The sequence below is a fragment of the Anomaloglossus baeobatrachus genome, chromosome 6, assembly GCF_048569485.1.
Source record: "Anomaloglossus baeobatrachus isolate aAnoBae1 chromosome 6, aAnoBae1.hap1, whole genome shotgun sequence".
Taxonomy (NCBI): domain Eukaryota; kingdom Metazoa; phylum Chordata; class Amphibia; order Anura; family Aromobatidae; genus Anomaloglossus; species Anomaloglossus baeobatrachus.
The window spans coordinates 496,553,308-496,566,271 of record NC_134358.1 but is presented as its reverse complement, the minus strand read 5'-3'; the positions used below and the strand labels follow the sequence as shown (position 1 = coordinate 496,566,271).

Here is a 12,964-nt window from a genome sequence, read left to right as displayed (position 1 = left end):
CCATTCTCTGTCTGTCTCCCCCTCTGTATATATCTCTCTGTCTCTCTATCTCTTTGTCTGTCTCTTTCTCCGTCTGTCTCAATCTCTTTCCTTGTCTGTCTATCTATCTCTGTCACTTTCCCTGTCTGTTTCTTTCCCTGTCTGTCTCTTTCCCTCATTCCCTGTCTGTCTCTTTCCCTCATTCCCTGTCTGTCTCTTTCCCTCTGTCTCTTTCCCTGTGGCTGTCTTTGTCTGTCTCTTTACCTGTCTTTGTCTGTCTCTTACCCTGTCTGCCTCTTTCCCTGTCTGTCTGTTTCCCTGTGTCTGTCTGTCTTTGTCTGTGTCTGTCTCTTTACCTGTCTGTGTCTGTCTCTTTACTTGTCTCTTTCCCTCTCTTTCCCTGTCAGTCTGTCTCTTTGTGTCTGTCTCTTACCCTGTCTGTGTCTGTCTCTTTCCCTGGCTGCATTGTGACACGCCAACATTCCATTTAACCCTTTCAGCCCCCGGGCACTTTCCGTTTTTGTTTTTTGCTCTCCTTCTTCCGAGAGCCGTAACTTTTTTTTATTTTTCTGTCAATCTTGCCATATGAGGGCTTTTTTTTGCGGGACAAGTTGTACTTTTAAATGAAACCATAAGTTTTACCATATGGTGTACTGGAAAACAGCAAAAAAATTCCGAGTGTGGAAAAACTGCAAAAAAAGGGTGATGGCACAATAGTTTTTTGGATGTTTTATTCACGGTGTTCACTATATGGTAAAACTGATATGTGGGTATGATGCCTGAGGTCAGTGCGAGTTTGTAGACACCAAACATGTATAGGTTTACTTGTATCTAAGGGGTTAAAAAAAAATTCACAAGCTTGTCCAATAAAAGTGGCGTACATTTTGCGCCATTTTCCGCAAACTTGTAGCGTTCTCATTTTTTGGGATCTATGGCTCACTGACGGCTTATTTTTTGCGTCTCAAGCTGACGTTTCTAATGGTACCATTTTTGCGTAGATGCTACATTTTGATCGCTTGTTATTGCATTTTGCGTAAAACTTGCGGTGAGCAAAAAACGTAATTTTGTCGTTTGGAATTTTTTTGCCACTACGCCGTTTACCAATCAGATTAATTGATTTTATATTTTGATTGGCATTTCTGAACGCGGCGATACCAAATATGTGTCTATTTTTTTTTAACCCTTTAATTTTCAATGGGGTGAAAGGGAGGTGATTTGAACTTTTAGTGTTTTTTGTTTTTTTTCTGTTTTTTTTATTTTACTAGTCCCACTAGGGGGCTACAGCGATCAGCAATCCGATCGCTCTGATCTATCTGCTGATCACAGCTATACAGCTGTAAACAGCAGATACGGTCACTTCCTGCTTCACTGGCCTCCGGGCCGAGTGAAAACGGAAATGACTCGTCATAGATGCAGGCGTCATCACATGACCCTGTGCTACCATAGCAACCACCGAAAGTCACGTGATCACTCACGTGACTTCCGGTGGGGGCGGAGGTAAGTAAAAATCGTGACCGCGTGTATATACATCTCGCTGACAGACTTTGGCAGCGAGATGTAAGGGGTTAATGTTACGGGTGGAATGCGATTCCACTCGTAACATGCAAGCACACGTCAGTTGTTGAAAACAGCTGATATGTGCGCCGATCGCCGCATCCTGCTCGCGGCAGGGGGCGGGGCTTTGCGGCACACGCTCCATGATGGAAAGATCCGTCAAAGGTCGTTAAGGGCGTGGCTGCGCGTTCTTCTGAAGTTCTGGCTGCACTGTGGCTCCCAGCTCCATTCGCTTTAATGGAGGCAGGTTTTTTGGTGAATAACTGTAAAGCGCGGTGTTAAAATTTCCCCTCAAAACATAGCCTATGACGCTCTCGGACTTGTGAGTGTGCAAAATTTTGTGGCTGTAGCTGCGACGGTGTAGATGCCAATCCCGGACATACATACATACACACACGCACGCACACACATACATACACACATTCAGCTTTATATATTGGATATAAATTAGTGTGTTCCCCGGTGGTGTAATGTAAATAGGAAATTTATTCTGGGTGGCTTACTCCTGTCAGCGATTTGTCTGCTGCTCCATTAGCCACACAGATCTATCTGATCAGGCACATCACACTCTCTACCTGATCATTAACCCCTTTCCGAACAGGCGATTTTCTTCAAGGGGGGACTGTCAGAACCGAATAAATGCTCAAATGCTCATGTTACTGTGGTGATGGGAAGCGATGGGCGCGTTGATGGCGAGCCCCCCAAATCATGCACTTTAATTGTCCCTTTGAGAGACTGATCGCAGCGTTTACAGTATTAGCAGTGAGTAATACTCGCCCCTGCTCTCTATTGAGCAGATGATGGCTTTGTAATACAGTCAGTGTCTGCTGGCAATAGTCCAGGCTCAGCTCATCTTAAAACCTCAGTTACGCATTACACCAGCAGTTTTTGTTTTTTTGTTGTTTTTTTTAAAATTTCACTGCTGAACTGGTGCTTTAAATGAAAGTCACCTCTCTGATACTCCCCCTTCTGGCGTCTTCATCTGTTTCCAGTGTCGCTCTCGTTGTTTTCCTGTGATTTGTGACCTGCTGTCTGATCCACTGTTTCATGGAGTGCGCCGGGAGTCACAACTCAATGTAAGTCTATGAGAGCCTCATTCGGACCTCGTTCTGGCTCCCATAGACTTGAACTGAGAGCTTATGATGTAAATTCTGACTTCTAGCCAGTCAGTTACAGGCACAAGATGGTGATGTGGGACCAGAGCAACACTGAAAAAGGATGAAAGCGCCAGACGGTGCGTATAAGGAAGAGCATCAGGGGAATTAGACTTAAAGCCCCACTCCAGCGCTGAAAAATAAAAACGCTGGAGTGTGGCTTTGAGTTTGTCTTCGTTTAACATTCTGTCCTGGGCTTGTGCTTGACGCCACTCATTATAATCACGCACAGCCATCTTCTACTCCATCTGGCCTTGTTTCAGTAGTGTCTGAAGACGAAGGGCCTCTTCCATACGAATACTATATGTTCTGACTGCAGACAGAATCCGTGGCAGAGTCTCAATTGTAGGGTCCAACACAATGTGAATATGGCCGGAATGCACCTGAATTGTGGCTCAGATCACACTAAAATCCTGTCGCACATGGCTTGTATGGATCTACAGTGATTCATTTACTTTATGCACCTCACTAGAATTGGGGGAAAGGCTCAGCTAATGTTTGTGGTTTAGAAGGGGCTGCATGTAAAATTAGCCAACTAAGGGGTTACATAAGGAAGCATCCAACGTCTAGCGAGATGCACCATTGTTATCATACCATTGGACTGAGGTGAATAACGAAGCACCTCTTCTGCTTGATCTAGTATCAGCTGTAGCGTAAGACCCCGATAATAAATTATCCATTCTGTGTTTTCCAGCATTTCCCAGACAAAGAGCTGGTTGGCTTTACTGTCAACCAGAACATGCTTCCAAGAACGGATTTTGAAACTGAGAAAAAGAAACCAAGAAACAAGCGGGTACAGAGGACATCGGAGAAGCCAGCCCCTCGATCTAAGAAGAGAAAGAAGGAGGAAGAGCCGAAGACAGCCATATTTTCTAACTCCGAGACTTTCAGCCAAATAAAACAGGTGACTAATCCCAGCAATGTGAATCTGTATACAGTGGAACCTTGGTTTACGAGAACAATCCGTTCTGGGACTGTGCTTGTAAACCAAGTTACTCGTCTAGCAAAGCAAAATTTCCCATAGGAAATCATTGCAATGCAGACAATTAGTTCCACAACTTGTTCAATGTCCCATCCTGGTCCCCTATTGTGCCATTCCACAAACGCACGCGCACACACATATTATGCTCACTTACCTTCGATTCCATCACTGCCTTTCCTGTTCTTGTAGGTCGCAGCTACAGGATGTATATCGGGTAACCATCGCAACGATGGAGGAACTTCCGCTGCCAGCTGCCTTTGAGTAGCGGCTGACAGTGGAAGTTCCTCCCTCGTCATGATGGTTACTTGATATACATCCTGTAGCGGTGAACTACAAGAACCGGGAGGCTAGCGATGGAAGGAAGGGTGAGCATATAATGTGTGTGCGCGTGTTTGTGTGGACTGCAAGAGCCGGTCAGAGCGCGGTGGATGTACGCAACCTAAAGTGTGTGCAGTGAGTATTTGCTCGTACAGCAAAGCTTGCTCATAAACGGAGTTACAAATTCACAGCAAGCTTTGCTCGTATAGCGAGATACTTGCAAACCAGGTTACTCGTTAACTGAGATTCCACTGTATATTCGGCTAGTGCCCACCTATTGTAATGGCCATTTTTTACGCGTTAACATTGTGAAGACTTCTTTCTTGATGACCTAAATGTTATTACTCTACCAGTGAAATCTTACTTTCTTCTCTTTAGCAGCTTTCCCTGCTTCCACTAATTGAGCCAATAGTTGGAATAAATTTTGCACAATTTCTCCCTTATGGAACTGGCCCAATGAGTGCTGGGAGTCGGCTGCTGGGAACCTTCGGCTGTGCTTCACTTGATGGCGTGTCAGATTACTATTCTCAGCTTATCTTTAAGGTTTGTACACACTTTTCCAAGATGGTAGGGGACCGTTAAAAACATAGTGGTTGGAAAAATGTAATGAGTAAAAGCTCACATCTCCAATTCTCAGACTACACCTCTGGATCAAAATGGAGGAGAAAGTTAACTAGCAGAATTAGTTTGCCTCCAACGTTCACCTACTCTTTATAATTACAGACATCAGCACAATGCATCGAGCTCCTTGGCTATTATCCAAAGTCCTCATGGTCAAAAAGCTTTACTGCGATCCTGTTGACATCATGGCTGAGTAATAGTCACTGGCCATCCACTTAAATATATTTTTAGATATTCTCAGAATAGAATTGTAAAAAAAACTACTACTACACTGTTATTTTCTTCAGCCGTCTGTTTGATAGGTTTGGCAGCTCCACTTCATGCCCTTTGTCGGCACATCAGCAGATGTCGGGGCTGTATGTGGAGGCTGACTGCTCGTTTCAGTTACTACGCTAGCTTTCTTCTCTGGTTATACGTTGGTCTTTAAAGGGAAGGGGCTGGTTTAGCTCCAGATATGAGCAGTATGCCAGCCCCCTTCACATACAACATTTATTATGTGCCCACACTTGGGGCAGAATTAGAGCTGCTGAATCCTGGACTAAGGCTGACAGATAATATTCCAGGGCAGTAAAACATAAACAAAAAAATTTGTGTATTGGTAAGTTCTTAATAAACCTATTTTTTTTTTTTTCTGTTAATTGACAACCCCTTTTTGAAGAGGTTATCCACTACTAGGAGAACCCCTTTAGATTCCACATTTCCTTCAGGTAAAATAATAACTTATACTCCCCTCCCATTCCAGCGCCCTTCCACCAACTTTGCTTTGCCTGGGCTCACGTGGGGTTGTGACGTCACGTGAGCGCCGCGTCCACTCACCGCCAGCTTCTGCCTCCCCACCTTTGGACCAAATCATTTCATCAATAGGAAGTGAGCTTAGCGGCTGCACTCCCTTCCTGTTGATTGTCTTTTGGTCCGAAGGCAGGGAGTAAAAAGCCGGCGCTGATTGACGGAACAACCTCATGTGAGCCCCCGCCCCGCTATACCGGACACTACTGGAAGAGCACCCTTATGAGAGGGAAGTATAGTCTTTATTCTACTGGGGGGAAACGTGTGGAATCAAAAGGGGTCATCCTTGAAGTGGACAAACCCCTTTTCATAAATTAAAAGTTGTTTTTTTTTATTATTATGATGACTTAATGCTTGTGATAGGCCATATGTGATCTTGAGGGTGCGACACCGGCACCCTCACCGATCAGCTGTTATTTTCAGCTGGAAGTTCTTAAATGCTGCCAAAATGCAGCAGTTGTCATTTCTATAGTGGCCACAACTGGATACTGCAGATCCACCCCTTATCCAAATGAACAGGGGGTGGATCTGCAGTACCTGGCCGTGGCCAATATAGTGGTGACGGAGCAGCAGCATCCGAGAACCGCCAAAACCTGTAACAGCTGATCGAAGAGTGCTGGGATTGCATCCCTACCAATTGTATATTGATGGCCTTTCCCAGAGGGAAAACAAGCTATAAAAAAAGTGTTGCTCACTAACTATATAAGTAACTATATTTTTGACCTATACTTACATTTTCTTGAAGATCGTTAATATTCGGAGCCTGGTTGTATTTTAGTTTATTTGTTAGGAATAATTTCATACCTCATGCGCCAAATTAACATGCAATTAAAGAAACTTATCAAGACCTCCCTAAAAATGGGACTTTTCGGCTAAACTACTTGTGCGATAACATATATAAGGATGTATTTTATCTCTCTTACAGCAAAATAATCTCAGCAATCCTCCCACCCCTCCGGCTTCTCTGCCTCCCACTCCACCGCCGGTGGCCTGCCAGAAGATGGTGAATGGTTTTGCCACCACTGAAGAGCTGGCGGGAAAGGCTGCCATTCTTGGAGGCCATGGTATAAATTACTTTTCTAAACTAAGGATTCATTATTTCTTTTCCACTTTTTTGTCTAGTTCTGGGTGTTTTTCATTTGCACCTTAGAATTCTTATTATTTGTGCCTTATTTCAAGTCTATTTTGTATGTTTGTTTGTTTTGTTTTTTGTTTTTTTTCTTTCTTCCTCATTGTGGGCAAGTTTGATATTTTTCCAGAGATTTTCAGCCTATAAATTGCATCTTTTTAAACATTTACTAAACGTTTGCACAAATGTACTCAAGTTTACTCCAAAGTGATTTTAAGTACATTGAATTTTTTGTGCAAATTTTGTGAATCCCAAAAACTGTCAATACCAAAATAAGGAGCAAATTTTTTTTAGTGCATAATACATGCGCCCAATGTTCCTTCTCAAAACATTTGACACAAAAATGTTAACAAATTCTACAAGACACAAAGGATTTAAAAAAAAAAAGTCTGCTAATATTGAATCGTAGTGAAGTGTTAAATGCAATTATAAAGAAAATATCCTGAATTTTTGTGCTTATATAAGTTTTTTGTGTTTTACAGTTACCAAAGCTCTGGGACCCAAACAATTTCAGCTGCCTTTCAGGTCCCAGGATGATATGTTGGCTAGAGCCATGGCTCAGGGTCCTAAATCAGTGGATGTCCCAGCTTCTTTGCCAACCCCACCCCACAACAATCAGGAGGAGTTGAGGTGGGATAAGTTAATGTATTTTAAGTGTTTTTCATTACGTGGCACAATGTATTATCCAAGCTAACAATCTGTATCTTCTATTTCCCAGGGTTCAGGATCACTGTGATGCCAGGGATAGCCCTGACAGTTTTGTGCCCTCCTCATCTCCTGAAAGTGTGGTTGGGATGGAAATTAGCAGATACCCAGACTTGTCGCTAGTGAAAGAGGAACCTCCAGATCCCGCACCTTCCCCCATCATTCCAATGCTACCAAGCAGCACAGGAAAAGGTATTTTGAGACCAGACAAATAAGTTATCACCGATTTTTTTTTTTTTTCATTTCAAATATGGATGGGAAGATCCCAATTACGTGATTCCTCTGCTTTTTTTTTTTTTTTTTTTTTTTTTTAGCCTTTCCAGGATCTGATGCCAGAGATTGTGGATTGAAGAGAGAGCCAGGAGCAGGTTCCCTGCTTTTTGGATCACAGTTTGCACAAGCCCCAAATGGACCCAAGTCTGGATTTATCTCTGTGTCCATCACCTTGCACCCTACAGCCGCTGAGGTAATTTATGTAGGATTTGTCTGTAGGTCCACAGTTAAATATATATTTGTTGATTGTTTTTACCTTCTTTGTATATTCTAGGTCAGGGGTCTCAAATAGGGATGATAGAATATCACAAATATTCGACTTCGCGAATATCCAACGAATAGGTCGCCGCTATGCGAATATTCGATGTGCAATGTAAGTCTATGGGAAGCCCGAATAGTTGCTTTTCGGCAACTATTCGGGTTTCCCATAGACTTACATTGCGCCTCGAATATTCACAAATAGTCGAATAGCGGCGACCTATTCGTCGAATATGGGCGTTGCCGAATATTTGAGGTATTCGATCATCCCTAGTCTCAAACTCAAACCCCTGCCCATCCTGGTCTCCTTCTAGTAATGTGCCCATCCTGGTCTCCTTGTAGTAATATGCCAACCTGGTCCTCATCTTTTAGTAATATACTCAATCCTTGTCCCCATACTGTAGTAATGTGCCCCATCCTTGAACCCATCCTGTAGTAATGTGTCCATCACTGTCCCCTTTTACAAATGTGCCGATGCTGGTGCTCTTCTTGTATTAATGTCCCCTTTTCTGGTCCTCTTCTTGTAGCAGTTCTGGGGAGTTATACAGGCAGCACTGGGGTTGGGGGGTAGACAGTTCTGGGGGCTATACAGGCAGCATTAGGGTTGGGGCGGGTACAGGCAGTTATCTGGAGTATAAAAAGGCAGCACTGGGGTGGGAGGACAGATAGTTCTGGGGGCATACGGGCAGCACTGGGTTTGGGGGTCAGACAGTTCTGGGAGGGTGTACAGGCAGTGCTGGGGTTTGCGTGGATAGACACCCCTGGGGGGGTATACAGGCAGCACTTGGCTTGGGGGGGACCAACAGTTCTGGTGGGTATACAGGCAGCACTGGGATTGGGGGAGACAGACCGTTTTGGGGGGTATGAAGGCAGCACTGGGGTTGGGACATACAGCTTGGCGGGATGTTAGTGCTTCGGCTCTTCTCTTCATCTGTGGGACAGGAGCTCAGCACATGAAGCCCTAGCTCCGCTCACAGATGAACTTGCCCTGGACGCAGCACTCAGCAGAGAATGCTATGTGCAGGCGTAGATTTAACTACCGGCAGCCATGAAAGTGCAGCTGCCAGCCTTTCTCACCTGGCTGTCCTTCGTTCCCTTGTGTCCTCTTCTTGCGGCCCGTGGCCCCCTTGTTGATCGTGCCCCTGGCGCCACAGTCAGTCAGCACTTTACTTCAGACACACTGCGCAGAGTCAAGCTCTGTGCACAAGTATGGGTAGCTGGCCGACGATCAGAGGCAAGCAGGTGACTTCATACGCTTCAGCTACTGGCCTCTGATTGACCGGTGGCTAAGAAAGCTGTGCAGAGAGCTTGACTCTGCACTGCAACGGCAAATCATCTGATATAAAGCGCTGACTGCTGCAGCCTCTGCACCGATGCGATCATCAAGGGGGCCACGGGCCGCCAGACGCAGCCTCAAGGGCTGCCTGCGGCCACCGTGTTCGAGACCTCTGTTCTAGGTCATCTTGCGCTCGGAGAATATTAGGCTAATTCCATATGCTGAACCTTGTAGACCAGTTATGTCTGCAGATTGCAGACATGACTGGTTCTGTGTGCTCTCATCTCCATAATGGATGAGCGGAGAGGCTGCCTAATATTTACATGCACAAGTAGTCTGTGTACCGGTCATTGTATGAGCTCAATACTAAGTCTGAGTCCCATAGACTCTCAGTTGAGCTAATACAGGATTTCAGAGCAGTATTTTGACAGATTGGTGGGGGTTTTGGATCCCGGACCCCCATTGATCAGCAGCTGTGTGCAGCCTCTGTAATATCGAACAGGTATTTCTTTGTCGCTCCATTGGGAGACCCAGACAATTGGGTGTATAGCTATTGCCTCTGGAGGCCACACAAAGTATTACACTTAAAAGTGTAAGGCCCCTCCCCTTCTGGCTATACACCCCCAGTGGGATCACTGGCTCACCAGTTTTGTGCTTTGTGCGAAGGAGGCAACACATCCACGCATAGCTCCACTTTTTAGTCAGCAGCAGCTGCTGACTATGTCGGATGGAAGAAAAGAGGACACATATAGTGTCCCCAGCATGCTCCCTTCTCACCCCACTGTATGTCGGAGGTGTTTGTAAGGTTGAGGTACCCATTGCGGGTACGGCGGCAGGAGCCCACATGCTGATTCCTTCCCCATCCCTTTTTACAGGGCTCTGGGTGAAGTGGGATTTACCGGTCTCCAGGCACTGAGACCGTGCTCCATCTACAGCCCCTGGAGAAGATGCTGGATGGAGCGGAGTACATCAGGGACATGGCCCTGCTTCCTCAAGGTACTCTGTGTCCCCGTGCATTTGGCGCTCACACCGCAGCATGCTGGGTGTTGTAGTGCGCCGGGGGACATCAGCGCTGCGGCGCCTGTGCCATGGCCTCATTCAGCTTTGCTGAAGCAGGCTCACTTATGGGAATTGGTCGCGCCGGCCGCTGGGACTGCGGCGCGGCTGGCACTTGTAGTGCGCCGGGGACTTCAGCGCGGCCTGCGCTTTTACGGCGGCCGCGCTGATAACTAGAGTCCCCGGCTTTTGCGGCCTGCTTCCGTTCGTTCCCGCCCCCAGACCTGCCAGTCAGGAGAGGGGCGGGACGCTGGCCACTTCCAGGAATCGGTCGCGCCGGCCGCTGGCAGCGGCGCGGCTGGCACTTGTGGTGCGCCGGGGACTTCAGCGCGGCCCGCGCTTTTACGGCGGCCGCGCTGATAACTAGAGTCCCCGGCTTTTGCGGCCTGCTTCCGTTCGTTCCCGCCCCCAGACCTGCCAGTCAGGAGAGGGGCGGGACGCTGGCCACTTCTATGAATCGGTCGCGCCGGCCGCTGGAACTGCGGCGCGGCTGGCACTTGTGGTGCGCCGGGGACTTCAGCGCGGCCCGCGCTTTTACGGCGGCCGCGCTGTTAACTCGAGTCCCCGGCTTCTGGGCCTAGTCTCCCTTCGTTACCGCCCACAGCCCTGACAGTCAGGGTAGGGGCGTGACGCTGCATAGAGCAGAGCTGAGAGCTGGAGTATGTTTTGCATACTCCACCCCTCTCACTGTGTGCACTGTGAATCCGGATTCCCGCACTTTCTCAGGCACGCCCACGGCTTCCTTCTCTACAAGGACACCGGCAGCCATTAGTGTCAGTTTCTGTACGATACAGAGACAAGTGTGGAAGACCCTGGCATTCTGATAGTCACACAATCGCTGTAACAGGCGTTAAGCAGCACCTGTGGTGCTAACCCCACTAGTGCAGAAGTGCACTTATAGATATGCTTGTACTATATACATTGCACTGTTTGGTCGCACGTTGTATATACCCTCCTGGATTATGCGGAGGAGTTATCAGCATATTCTCTGTGTAAAACAAAGGTGCAGAACCACATGTTTTTCTATACAGCTGGTACAGCATGTACGGCTATACGGCCGGCAGGTACATAGACTCCCATTGTATGCACTAATGGCCAGGGGATGAGGACGGTGTCTGCAGTATTTACTGACAGTTTTTCTGAGACTATGGCTATGATACTAGAAGCCTAGCAGTCCGGACATGTCTCTCACAATATGGGCACTGTTGAATCATTGATCCATGGCCCCCCTCAGTGTGAATAACTAACAGCTCCGGGAATGTCACACGCATCCCAGAGTCACGGCTCTGCACGGACGTCAGTCCCAGACAGCCTAAGTGGGCTCGCTATGAGCGGCCTCGGTTTCATCAGGGTCCTAACAGAAGGACTCGCTGTGTAATGAGGCGGAAGTAGCGGCTCAGGATTCTGATCCTGAGACCGCTCTCAATCTGGATACACCTGATTGTGACGCCATAGTAAATAATCTTATAGCGTCCATCTATAGAATGTGGGTTATTTCTCACAGCTCCTCCAGTGGAGGAGTCAGCTTCACTTATTTTTCTGGACCACTCTGCCTTCAGAGAGGCAGTCCAGGAACACCACGCTTATCCAGATATGCGCTTCTCCAAACGGCTTAGGATACACGTTATCCCTGTCCCCTGACTTGGTCAAGGACTGGACCCAATGTCCCGAGCGGCATCCTCCAATCTCCAGGCTTGTAGCTAGATCCATAGTTGCAGTGGGAGATGGAACTGCAAACTCAAAGATGCCACTGACAGACAGATGGATCTCTGGTCGAAAGCCATCTATGAGGCTGTCGGCGCACCGTTGGCTCCGGCATTCTCTCCCTTGGGGCACTCCAAGCTATTTCAGCTTGTCTTACACAGATTGACACGGTTACACGTACATCTGTGCCGCAGGTGGCATCCTTAACCTCTCAAATGTCTGCATTTGTTTCTTACGCGATTCAGGTTGTCCTGGACTCTGCGAACCGTGCGGCGGTAGCCTCCGCTACTCCGTGTTTTTAAGCAGAGCCTGGTCTGCTCGTTAAGTGAATGGAAGGCAGATTCTGCTTCCAAAAAAGGTTGCCTAACCAGTTGCCTTTTTCTGCTGACCGACTGTTTGGTGAGCGTTGGATGTAACCATCAAACAGTCCAGGGGTAAGGATTCATCCTTTCCTCAGCCCGGACACAACAAACCCCAACAGAGCAAGAGGCAGTGGGGGTTTTCGGCCTTTTCGAGGCTCGGGCAGGTCCCATTTTTCCTCGTCCAATGTGGACTCAAAAGATCAGAGGAGCTAAGATTCTTAGCGGGCTCAGTCTCGCCCAAAAAAGCGACAGTCTGAAAACCCGCTTCCAAGGCGGCTTCCTCATGACTTGCGGCCTCGGTCGGTAGCAGGCTCTCCCGCCTTGGCGATATTTAGCTGCCATAGGTCAATGACCATTGAGTGTGAGACATTCTGTCTCACGGGTACAGGATGGAGCTCACTTCTCGTCCTCCAACTCGATTCTTCAGAATTTCTCCACCTCCCGGCCGGGCCGCTGCTCTTCTGCAAACAGGGTGCACTCTATAGGCAGAAAGAGTGATGACCCCCGTTCCTCTTCAGGAACAAGGTCACGGTTTTTACCCCAAATTCTTTGCGGTACCTATAACAACGGGCCGTTCCGTCCCGTTCTGGATCTAAAAATGCTCAGCAAGCTCGTGGACACCAGGCAGTTCCGGATGGAATCCCTCCGCCATGTCATCGCCTCAAGGTCCCAAGGATATTTCCTAGCATCATTAGGCATCAAGGATGCTTATCCACACGTGCCGATTGATCCAGAGCACTAGCGTTTCTACGCTTCGTTATAGGAGACGAACACCCTCTGTTCGTAGCTCTACCTTCCGGCTAGCGA

The 12,964-nt window shown here is 47.4% G+C and overlaps 1 protein-coding gene across 10 annotated transcripts in view; it reads left to right on the top strand.

Moving 5' to 3' along the window:
- The window catches only part of KMT2C (lysine methyltransferase 2C), a 440,610-nt gene that overhangs the window by 349,788 nt on the left and 77,858 nt on the right, over nucleotides 1-12,964 (top strand). For 7 of the 10 annotated variants that reach the window (XM_075315430.1, XM_075315425.1, XM_075315429.1 and 4 more), the window contains 6 exons: nucleotides 3,382-3,591; nucleotides 4,366-4,530; nucleotides 6,320-6,458; nucleotides 7,006-7,153; nucleotides 7,242-7,420; nucleotides 7,543-7,694. In XM_075315430.1, coding sequence (XP_075171545.1) covers nucleotides 3,382-3,591; nucleotides 4,366-4,530; nucleotides 6,320-6,458; nucleotides 7,006-7,153; nucleotides 7,242-7,420; nucleotides 7,543-7,694 — 993 coding nt within the window. The remainder of the gene's footprint in view (nucleotides 1-3,381; nucleotides 3,592-4,365; nucleotides 4,531-6,319; nucleotides 6,459-7,005; nucleotides 7,154-7,241; nucleotides 7,421-7,542; nucleotides 7,695-12,964) is intronic. The other 3 variants (XM_075315433.1, XM_075315427.1, XM_075315426.1) reach the window with 2 other exon arrangements.